Consider the following 12,312-nt stretch of genomic DNA (forward strand, 5'->3'; position numbering starts at 1 on the left):
CCGTGTACTATTTCGTATCACTGTTTTATCAAACTTTTCATGAAATAACGGTCAGATTTTTAATTTCTCTGCAACTTTTATTAGTCAAAATCTTATTACATAGGATACGAATAACGTGGCTGCTGTAAAACTTGTAGTAAAAAAGCGTGACGTAATGGAAATTTACTTGTGGCAGCGAGAGCGAGAGCGCCATCTGTCGTGGAGTTTGTCGCTATCTGGCCCCCCTACATCAAGCTTGTGAAAAGGGACCACTGATACTAACTATAATCAGAGCACTTATATCAACTTATATCAGTTGATTTATATGCTCTGCTATAATTATATTAAAAGTAGAGATGATAAAATCATAGAAAAGGTCAATTAATATAAAATAATCAAATGATATAACATATGAGATCAGTGGAAGGAACGGGTACAAGTCTAGGTCTGGGCTTATTTTTGTTGTCTGTTTAACAATAACATGTCTATTTAATGTTATAATATATATTATTGTCTGTACAATATATTATCGTATATTATAAATTAATAAATAAATAACCTAATAAACTGTTATAGATAAAACAGATAGGTATGTTTTTTAGGTATTGGTTTACGAAAAATTCTACATGTCGTATAAGTTTTTATGACACCGACAGTTCCCGCGGAAGATTGAGACGCCCACCAACACATGATGCGCAACAGCTTCAAGAGCATAAGAGCATTATATGATAAGACAAAACTAATGTAGGGGAACGGCGTAAAACTAAAAGGTACGCGCGTAATATTTTGGTCATAAATGTTAATTCAAAAGGGGTATTTTAATCCTATCCGCCTACAGTGGCACACGGCAGTTTTAGTTCAAGTTGTTTGTTAGCTCACAGTCACTTGGAACGTCTCAATAAAAAAAGGTAAATAAACACGAAATGTATTTACTACCAAAATCACCAAAAAATGCCAAAAGTAGTCAAGTGTAGTTAGTAATAGTATGTAGTTTCTCTATTTCGCCTATTATTGCCGCTAATTTCCAGTAAATGCCGCTGATAGGGTCTATGTTCCCCAGGCCAGGGTACTGCCGCAACGTACCCTGGGTACGGTCCGGTATACCTGAACGTACCCTGGTACTAAATACTACTATCTAATATGCCGGACCGTACCTCGCCTACTCCACTATCGAGTCTAGGGAGTCGCCTGCGCCTAACCCTAACCCCAACCCTAACCCTAACCCTAACACTATAACCCTAACCATATCAGCTAGATAGTTACCAGGGTACGTTCCGGCAGTACCCTGGGGGACATAGACCGTATCAGCGTAAATGCCGGTCAAATGCTCGATCATCGGCAACACATGCAAGTAGTACACCGCACGCACGCCCTGTGCACAAACCACATGAATGCAGTCAAAACAAACTATATGAGCAAGCTGATACTTCTGGAAAAGAACAAATCCAACAAAGAATCGAAGATTGTCAATGCAAACCACCTAGCAGCGGAAAAGGTTCTTGGCCTAAGGACAACAAACAAGAAGAGCTCAAATGAGGAAGTAGCAAAAAACCTATCGCTATATCAGAAACAACTGTGTGCCAATGAAAGCTTCTGCACCGTTCCAGTCAAAAGACAGTAAATTAGGGTCGAGAGAAATAATACACTTCATCGTATACATAGAATTCTGAAAAATGAAGAAGTCGCCAAAATAAAGGAAGACGTAAAGGAGATACTGCAAGCAAAAAATGACTCCACCATGATGTTTAATGCACTGAAAAGCTATGCAGAGGCGAAGCGAAAAGAAACAACTACTGATTGAGACCAATGATGGCGTCACCACCTGTGCAACAGAACAAGTGAAGCAGATATCGACTCACTTCAAGAATGCTCTCAATAACAAAACTGCCAAACCCATCCATGAAATCACACCATGCGAAATGACTATACCATTCTGTCGAGAAGAAATTCAGCGCACCATCAAATCCTTACGCAAAAATAGAAGCCCCGGCATTGACGAGCTGCGATCCAAACAACTAAAAAATTGTCCAATCGAAATCACATCAGAAATCACTGAAATATTAAATGAAATGGCACGATCTGGCACATATCCAAAAGAGATTAAACTTGGGGTACTAACGCCTTTACAAAAAAATAGAAAGAAATAAGGTCCCTGCGCCAACCTAAGGCCCATTGTTCTACTGTCATTAATTAGGAAAATTTTAGCCATCACAATCATACGCCGCATCACAGACAGAATATTACTTGAGGTGCCAGCAAGTCAAGCTTCATACCAACATGGACTGTCCACTACTGAGCAAGTTCTAGCTTATAAACTCATGGCCGAAAAAGCTATATCATCCAAAGATTACATGACACATATATTGATGATGGACATGTCAAAAGCTTTCAACACGATAGACAGGGCAACCATAATGCCGAAATCATCGAACAAGATGAACGCCATATGATCAAAATGCGATTGGAAGATGTGAGACTTCAGGTTAGGGTAGGTGATACGTTGGGAGATCCTTTCATCACCAACATGGGAGGACCGCAGGGCGACTGTTTCAGCCCAGTAATATTTATATGGTACTTAGCACGCAGTCTGACAAAGTCTAAACTAGAACTGAGAGACCACCAATACCCATCATCAACACCTGACACTATTCCATCACACCTTTGCGACCATAATTATGGAAAAATAAAGAACAACCTCAACGTAACCATCACACCACAGTATGCGGATGATATAGGCTGGATCATCATAGGACCGTATCATCTTGCTCAATACTACAAAGAAACAATACCACCACAGCTCAACAGCAAAAAACCTTTCCTGTAACCTAGACAAAACCGAGGAGTATACAATTAAAAGAGGGGGAAGCAATAACTGGAAAAAATGTAAATACGTGGGTATGCAGTCGTCTTGGAACTGAGGAAGACCTCATTGAAAGAAAACAAAAAGCTATATTAGCAATGAATGTTTGGGACAATATATGGCATCACCATCGTATACCTATCACAAAGAAGTACCATCTCTTCACAGCTCTCATAGAGCCTGTATTCCTCTACAACTCCGAATTATGGTCAATAACTAAAGATCTTGCTGGTGGAATCGACTCTGTCCAACGCCGCCTTCTAAGGAGGACTATAAATATCAGATACTCTCAGAAAATTTGTTCCGCCGCCATGAAAGAACTACTCAAATTCACAGAATGGAGCGAAATCATTAAAACACGCAGAATTGGACTGTTTGGACACATCATGAGACTCCACAAACACTCTTGTCAGGTTAGCACTCCGTGAAGCAGATAGGAAAGTAGATCAGCCAGTCGGTCGACCAATTACTACCTGGCTGAGATTGATGAAGCAGCAGCTGGCAGACATGAACATCAACTGGGAGACCGCTGCTGAAGAAGCGAGTGATAGAGATCACTGGCGAAAACAGTGTAGAGGGCAATAACACAAGGGGGAGAGAGATCAGGATGTGCGTAGCACAGCTGCCAGTCAGCACCCGAGATAAATATGTATGCATGCAACAAATAAAATAAAATCTCGCTGTATACTGGGCCTGGCACTGCTATGTGTTACAGTTTAGCCAATTGTTACTAGTCTAATATGTTAGTTGCTACAAACAAATAGTGAATGGTATCTGTATCACCTCAGGCTCTGTAGTCACAAACACAGGAACTTGGAACGTTTCAATAACATACAATATGGTAAATAAACACGAAATGTATTTACTACCAAAGTCTTAATGTTTATCTACTCTATTTCGCCTATAAATGCCGGTAACTTCCAGTGAATGCCGTAGAAATGCTCGTCTGAAACACAAGTATGGGTATACACTGCACGCACGCCGATGTGCACAAACAACAAGAATAAAGAGGAGCATGTGAACGGCATCTACAGGAAATTATCAGCAATAATAGGCGAAAGAGTGTCGAGAAACATTGAGACTTTCGTAGTATATACATTTTGTGTTTATATTTACCATATTTTTTTATTGAAACGTTCCAAGTGCCTGTGTCTAGATAGTGTATATGTGTGTTGTGTTCAGTGTTAGTTTCGCTGATAGGGTCTATGTCGATCCCCCATGGTACTATCGGATGGTACCATGGGTACGGTTCGATATATCGGAAAGTACCTTGGGGTACTATAAGATATGTCGCTGCGTACCCTGCATTGTCCCACCGTACCCTGACTTTCAGCCAACTGATGTCGTAATACATACACTGTCAAGTTACCACATCACATAGAAGAAACCTTAAAACATCGCAATCCAATAAAAATGTATGCTATGTTTGACTATATTTTTCCTTTTCCTTTTTCATATATTCATATTTTCATTTTCATATTCATTTTCATATCATTCAAATATTGATGATCTGAGAGAAATCTTTCCAAATGTACACCACCAACGGGCACAACAGTGCTATCAACCTGCGTGTTGCATAATTACACGGTGATACATACAATTTCCAGAAGAAATGCGAATACTGAAACAAATATTTTGCAGGAATGGACCGGAAACAATGAACGGGAGCATAAAGTCAGGGTACGGTGGGAGAATGCAGGGTACGCAGCGACATATCGTATAGTACCACGAAGTACTTTCCGATATATCGAACCGTACCCAGGGTACCCTCCGATAGTACCCTGGGGGACATAGACCCTATCAGCGTTAGTTTCAGTCAACTTCTTGCACTGTATTTTTTTCTGTCATGATGCCCTGATCTTCTTTAGGAGCTGAGATGACTGAATCTGACATTGTGAAACAACGGACAGTGAGTTTCTTCAAGGATGAAGAGGTGGTGGAAATTTCCCTTAGCAACCAGCCAGCAGATCCTGGCAGTAGAGATGAGTCCACACATATAGCAGAGTTTGTGAGTTCATGTTCAGTTGTGTACGTGTTTATTCTGGGTAGACCTTATCTAAAATCAGCACTCAAGTTTCAGGCAACAAAATTCTACATGTACTCTCAAATGCAGTGATTCTGAGCTCCAGAGGGGTTGTGAACCCCCCAAAATTAGGATACAAAAAACATTTTTAACTGAGCTCCAGTGACTCTTCAAAGTATTTTATTTTGTATTCCAATAGTGGAAGATGCGCATTTGAGATCCACCCAAAGAGTGCTATTTCAGTTGCAGCCAAAAAAGTTAATAACCAATAAGTGATTATCGACTGATGATTGAAAATGATAAGTTAATGCATATTCTCTATTTAGCAGTTGGACTTGTAAGTATCTCCAAGACATACACCCCAGATGCACCATGCACTATATAGTTGCTTACCTTGCACCCAACATCAGAAATTGTAAACCCAAGATTTTTGCATATTGCTTCCACCAAATAATACATAATTTGACCATACATCTATATTAATTCTCTTGCCATTATCCAATTTATATGAAATTCCCCCTCCCCAAAGGAATTTTGCTCATACAGGCAACTGATGCAGGCAATTGACACTATATGTTACATTAGCTTTATTATTTGATTCGTTCACTGCTAATAGCTATTGATCAGTATCAATCCAGCTCTTTAAATTTTCTGACAGTGAATGAAATTCGTAATTTAATTTTTAACAACTGCAGCAACCATAATATTATAACCATATTTCACAGAACAAACACCAACATTTTCCCTGTTGTTTTTATAGGAATTGCAGTTGGCATCAATCTATGTTTTAGATGCTTCAGCTGGCCGGTCTGTTCAGTTTTATACAAACGAAAAAGCTGTAAGGTGAGTAATTTGTTTCGTTAACTGTATTCTGGTATGCAAACTGAGAATACACACGTGATTTTTATAACCGAATTATAAGTCTGAGCAAAAATGTACCAGATTGTTTAACATATGTGACCGGTGATAGCAATTTGAAATTTTAGGTTGAGATTCATAGCTTTCTATTGTTATATAGATATTGAAAATTGGTTGAAAAATGAATATTTTATGACCATTATAAATCGAGATATGCGATTAAAATTTTCTGAGAATTGTCTAAAATAAGGGCTGAAAACTAATATCATTCACTGATATTATTAGCCGACACTTCTTAGAGGGGGGGAACGGGTATTTTCGGGACGCGGAACTGGCCATTTTAATTACCTGGGAACTGGGAAATGTCAGATCAATTTTCCGTGATTCGGGAAGAGAAGTCCATCGGGACGTGGGAATTAAAGACCCTCTAAAACTGTCTGGGATCTGGGAAAATTGTGTCAATTCGTCGGGATTTCAATTTCTGCGCTAATATTGATTTAATTTATTATTTTTTTTATTTTTTTTATTAATTATGCCCAGATGAATAATAGTATGTAAATATTAGTATTTATGTAGTGTTTGAAAACCTAAACTACTGAATTTCTTGAAACATCTACATAATTTCCTGGGAACTGGGAATTGGGATTTTATTTTAATACTGGGATATGGGGTGTTTTTTGCTGGGAAAGTGGGAATGTACCCCTCCCCCTGTTCCTCCCTCTTCTTATAAATCATTCAATTTAAGCAGGTTTTAATTGAATCAAGAAATATTTGCTTATACAGATTAAAAGTCAACATTGTAGATATTTTTTTTGAAAAAAAAATTCCACAAAAATAAAAAAATAAAAAATTCGACTGTACAGTAGAACTAAGAATGCTACTGTGCGACTTCCGACTCATTTGGCTATCACGGGTCACATATGTTAGTGTCATTTACTTACTTGAGCTTATTCACACACTGAGTCATAAAATGTTATCAGTTTTTAACTCTTAAACATGTGTATGTGATTAAAGAATACGATTAGTTCTATTGCAGCTTTCAACGATATTTTCACTTGGTATATTTAAATGAATATTACAAGAATATTTAGTATGTTCTTTTTCAACACATGTTTAATATGAATGAGAAATAAGTGAAAACCTGATTAAAAATCGATTGTTTCTTATTGATGTTGATAGATTTTATTTTACAATGGATGATTTGTCAAAACATTAAAATAGTTAATATGCAATGACATCTTTATAGTAATAGCTAAAAAATACTTGTAAGTTAAGTGTAGCTTCCCAACCTGGACACACTTTTCTCAGTTAATTTTGCTGATAGGGTACGTCTATGTCCCCCAGGGTACCCTGCATGGGTACGGTTCGATATATCGGAAAGTACCTCTGGTAGCGGATTGTAAAAAGAAAAAAGAAAAATATAGTCAAACATAGCATAGGGCCTACATTTTTATTGGATTGCAATATTTTGAGGTTTCTTCTATGTGATGTGGTAACTTGACAGAGTGTATGTATTACGACATCAGTTGGCGGAAATTAAGTCACGGTACGGTGGGACAATGCAGGGTACGCAGCGACATATCGTATAGTATCGGCCCGTATACCCGATAGTACTCTGGGGGGACATAGACCCTATGAGCGTTAATTTTATTATAAGTTGATTAAAAATCTGTATTAATCTTATTCTATTTTTTTATACATTCTTGTGTTACATCACAGGTACTACAAACTATATCACAATCCAATACTAAAGTGGGCATTGACATTATGTATTACAATAAACCTGTTGTTGGTACTGTGTGAGACGCCTACAGCTGTAAAGGGTCTTGCACTGCCATCTTGGGTAGGTATTCCGGGAATACTATTCCCTCTGCTCTGTCAACCCTAGAAGTATTACTATTGATGATGTTTCATCTTGCGTTTCTTCTTGTGCTTCTTCTGTTTTTATTGTCTAGATAGCTATTTGTACATGTTTGTGTTTCAATCATCTCTCCACCTTCCTATTCTTCTCGCGCCCCACCAATGTCTCTCCCATCATTTATCTGTTCTATTTGCAAAGCTTTACCTCTATGACTATGGCTTTGATATTGATCATATAAATTCCAGCTGTAAATTTGAAATCAGACAATTAAATTAACATGTATGTTATTTGTGCACTTGAATAAATGGTTCTTGTAGAAGTTATAATTTGGTGACTCTCTTGGAATAACTATTTTGCTGGATGTGTGCCTATTGAATTGAATAACAATTGTTTTTTGTAGGCCACAATGGTGATAGAAACTGCATGTATTGCTTTCTTCATATCTCGATTTATTCACGGCTGGTCATTTACCAAAAACTTCTGGAAGGATGAGAAAAATATCATTGTTTTAATCACAGTCATAGTGAGTAAAGACAAAAGCCATGTCATGAATAATTTTAAGCTTCCAGGCTACGCGTCCGGTCATATATTTCTTATGCGAACCCAACTATATTTTTTCAGTAAAAAAGAATAAACAATAAGTTTTTACCTTAATATTACATTAACCAGGCTCCTATATTATCCTTAACCTTTAGGTTTTTTATAAAAAAAAGAAGTGTTTTTGTAACTTTTGAAGCAATATAGTAAATCCAGTAAAATCAACTATTTGAAAGGGGGCGTGGCCTAATTGTGACTATCAGCTTATCAAGCCTATCAGCTTTGTAATGGATGATTGGACGCGTAGCCACTGCGATAAATTTAACCCTGTTAGGTTTTTTAAGATATATTTAGTTAAATGTTTAAACTATATTAAAATTTTTCAATGTATAGAAATTTTTTTCAAGCCCTCAGTCCATCAGAAGTAGCAAAAGTTGTAGTATCGTGTCAGCTAGCAATGATTTCTAATTGGTTGTATTCTATACCTAATCAACTATAGCCTTGGTAAACAATTACTATCAAATATACCAAGTATATAAAAAAGACCAACCATACCAAATATGTAGCAACCCTATCAAAATATGGGCGAGTACATAGACATAGGTAACAAAATTTACGTCTACATAAGGTCGAAGGTGCTGTTAAGTGTGTAAATTCCATTGTCAGGTCATATGATTTCATTTTCAATATTTTATTTGCATACAGTCACTATATTATAATACAAATTTATGTTTTTTGTTATAGCTGATAGTTGTAGACATGCTGGTGAATGTCGTCATGCTGTTGGTTGGCATGGAAACAGTGAGATGGTCACGCGCCTTCAGGCCTCTCTTTGTTATCAACTTTGCAGAAGGTCGGCAGGTATAGGTCCATTAATTACCAACCATATTAACTTTGTAAATTGTATGGCGACGTTTATAAGTAAATTTTACTTTTTACTAGGAATGATAGGCCTATATTAAAAAGAAATGATAGTTTCATAGCAGATAATAGTCAGGTGTCATTGGTAAACACTGTAAGAAGTTCAAAATCATTGAAACTGCGAGTGTTATGTAAGAGCTTTCTAATAGAGCTCGAGAAATAAAATCACACGAATACTGTATGCAGTTGGTTGTATATTCATTGGAGTCACAATATGATTGGGGGCCTGTAAGCAAAAATGAAATTGGGGCCCTAAACATGAATATTTTTTGATGGACCGTGCGCCGCATGTGCACGGCACGAGTGCCGGAGGTAGGAAGTGTGAAGGGGAGGTCTGGGTGGTCTCCCCCCCAAAAATTTTGAAATCTAGACGCTCTAAAATGCTATTTCCACCATTCTGAGGCTATTTTGAAAGTTTGGGGGCCCCTTTAGGCTGGCGGCCGTTAGCGTTTTGCTACGGCAGCCCTATGGCTGTGACGCCCCGGTGTATGTCGCAGAATGTCTGATTGAAGTTGAATATACTTAAAACTACACTGTTAGCAGCTGCATGCTTGACCAAATTATGTTTTTATGTTTATGTGTTTCAGATTCGGCGAGCGTTTAGGAACATTAGGCGCACCCTGGCTGACATTATTAATGTCTTGGTCCTGTTTTTTGTAACATTGGCGATATTCACGCTTATGGCAACCAAGATTTTCATTCAGAAGTTTGTACTATATCAGTCATTTATTTACTTGTAATAATTACCGCGTTCACACGGTAATGGTTTGGCTCGGGCCAAATGGGCTAGATTTGGCTCGGGCCGGTTTGAGTCGGGGCGTTCACACGTACGCAAGTGAATACTGTCTGTTAAATTCAAATTCAAATTCAAATAAATTTTATTGCACAAATATCTCACGGATACTTTGGCAGTATGTCGCGAGATGGCGTTGTGTACGATTCAGTGTTTACTTCCGTTCCGAGTTCAATTATAAATCTTGAAAACATGCATCCTGATAAAATATTTCGAATTTTTATACTGTTTTGGACTTTATTTCGTCGAAGTACACGTTCGACACTCGCGGCATCTACCGCTCTACCGATTTAGCTGGTGCTAAAATTTGGCTTGGGCCTGATCAGATGTTTTCGATGGGACCAAATTGGCTCGTGCTAACTCGGCACGGCCCCGAAAAACCATCCGTGTGAAAGCTCGGCTCGAGCCAAATTTGTCGCGGGCCTAATTAGGCTCGGGCTAAAAACGTTCGTGTGAACGCGCATAATGTACTTGCTCACTGTCTTACTTCAACTTTATTTTGGTCATCAAAGTGAAATTATTTCAAACATCACAGCAAATTTTGAAGTGGAAAACATTTTCATAGGAGACAAGAGCGGATTAGTAAGATGTAGTAAAGTTCAATGGAAATATTAATTAGTAGCCTATATATATATTTATTTATTTATATTTTTTTATTTGCTGTTAGAGTTTTCTGTAGCAACATGTTACATGTTGTGAGTCACTGTAACAGCATATATAGCAAAGTATTGGTTATGGCAGATGGAAAGATGGGAGAGAGGTTGGTTCTCAGGAAAACAGTCTTTACTTTATTATGGTATAAATAATTATGGTAAAAGGTATAACAATAGTTATTGTGGTAGTACTACATGGATGGGTGATGAGGCTGCGGAGGCGGAGTGATATATAGACTGGAAGTATAGACTGAAAATATGGCTACCAAATCATAATCACTGTTAGCAGTTTGGCTGTGATGCGATACCACAACAGTTATAACTAATGAACAAAGAGGGCAAGAATCTGTGAGTCTCCCTGCCTTGGATTTCTTCTGCGTTAGAATCTCCGGCTAGGCCTCTAGCTCTCACTTTTATGTGGGCGACTGACTTACTCTATAATCCTTTACAACTGCCTCATCGTTGTGACCAGTGAGAAGCCAGATAACATGCAGGCTTTATCTTCACCAAGGCTTCTTCATTAAGGAATCGTTAGGGAGTACTTACTGCCCCTGGTTCTGCATTCATACAAGCATATCTTTGACTTTACTAATTATCGTCTACTTGGCTAGTTGGCATAATTTATGAATGTCTTGCCTTCAACCCTTTCATCGGATGTTGTTGTTTTTTGTAGGCAGCTGACCTTCCGTGATGGCTCACCGTATTTCCATAGCTACTTCGAGTCATTTTACCAGTTGTTTGTGTTGGTCACCACTTCCAACAGTCCTGACGTCATGTGAGTGCGTTGTTGTTAGTTGTGTTGTTGATTAGTTGTTGTTGGTTATGCTAATAATAGATTCAACGAGCGAATTATTTTCTATATTCTGTACATAACGTTTTGATTAGGCTTGTGTATAGTGTCTATAGTTTTTGCCCCGTATTACAAGTTGCATCATGGAAGCATGGCTATATACATGCAGGATTTATTTTTTTCCTTCTGTTTAATAACTAATGCAGTATGTTTCAGGATGCCAGCCTATGATCAGAGCAGATGGAATGCATTGTTCTTCATTGTCTACATCATCGTCTGCTTGTTCGTGTTCATGAGCATCATTCTTGCTGTCATTTTTAGCAACTACAAGAAAAATATGGAGGTTTGTTTGCCTATATGTTCTTTTACTATTACCATAAAAAAAAACTTCTGTGTTGTGGCGCATATTCAGCAGAATAGATCTGAACAGAGATGCATACTTCATTAGGTAAGTGCTTCATTTGAACGGTGCAAACTATTACAGCAACAGGCAATGGTCACTGGACGGAATGCGGCCGGGTCACGTGCGTGCAGCGGCAGTGCGACACCGCGCCCCTAACGAGAGCACGCCGCCCCTAACGAGAGCATGCCGCCCCTAACGAGAGCACGCCGCCCCTTTTAGTTCTCTTCGACAGAATAACTGGTTAAGGGGTAGATTTGCAACTCCGCGAATACGGGGCCGTTTCAAAGCGAGATTTTGCGATCGACGCCTAGAGGCCATCTCCAAACGGCCCATAAACCCTTGTGGGGGTCGCGCGCGGCAAGGTTAAGACGCAATAGCTGAAACAAAAATGCCAAAACATTCTGTCAATCACCGAGCAAGAGCTCGCTGGTTGGCCGCTAAGGTTATGACGTCGTCTGTTGCCGAGCAAACCGGTACGTCAATCAGCCAGATGTAGTTTACAGGAGCGCGCACGGCACAGCCAGCAAAACCCCACATAGCGTAGCGAGTGCTTATCTGCACACGCAGCGAGATAGCATATGGTCATGGCGCCAGACAGGCGAGTTATCGGCTCCCCCGCTCCCCCTCCCCGCTG

General features: G+C 38.8%; 1 protein-coding gene across 1 annotated transcript in view; it reads left to right on the top strand.

The window, feature by feature from the left end:
• Positions 1 to 339: 339 nt before the first annotated feature.
• Positions 340 to 12,312, top strand: part of LOC106809999 (two pore calcium channel protein 1-like) — a 17,287-nt gene continuing 5,314 nt past the window's right edge. Inside the window, exons 1-11 of the mRNA XM_014813253.1 lie at positions 340 to 355; positions 582 to 749; positions 4,708 to 4,847; positions 5,623 to 5,705; positions 7,440 to 7,563; positions 7,982 to 8,104; positions 8,863 to 8,979; positions 9,627 to 9,745; positions 11,159 to 11,260; positions 11,492 to 11,618; positions 11,760 to 11,794. Coding sequence (XP_014668739.1) covers positions 4,716 to 4,847; positions 5,623 to 5,705; positions 7,440 to 7,563; positions 7,982 to 8,104; positions 8,863 to 8,979; positions 9,627 to 9,745; positions 11,159 to 11,260; positions 11,492 to 11,618; positions 11,760 to 11,794 — 962 coding nt within the window. The 5' untranslated portion in view covers positions 340 to 355; positions 582 to 749; positions 4,708 to 4,715. The remainder of the gene's footprint in view (positions 356 to 581; positions 750 to 4,707; positions 4,848 to 5,622; positions 5,706 to 7,439; positions 7,564 to 7,981; positions 8,105 to 8,862; positions 8,980 to 9,626; positions 9,746 to 11,158; positions 11,261 to 11,491; positions 11,619 to 11,759; positions 11,795 to 12,312) is intronic.

This window comes from Priapulus caudatus, unplaced genomic scaffold, assembly GCF_000485595.1.
Source record: "Priapulus caudatus unplaced genomic scaffold, Priapulus_caudatus-5.0.1 Scaffold403, whole genome shotgun sequence".
In the NCBI taxonomy this organism is placed as follows: Eukaryota; Metazoa; Priapulida; class Priapulimorpha; order Priapulimorphida; family Priapulidae; genus Priapulus; species Priapulus caudatus.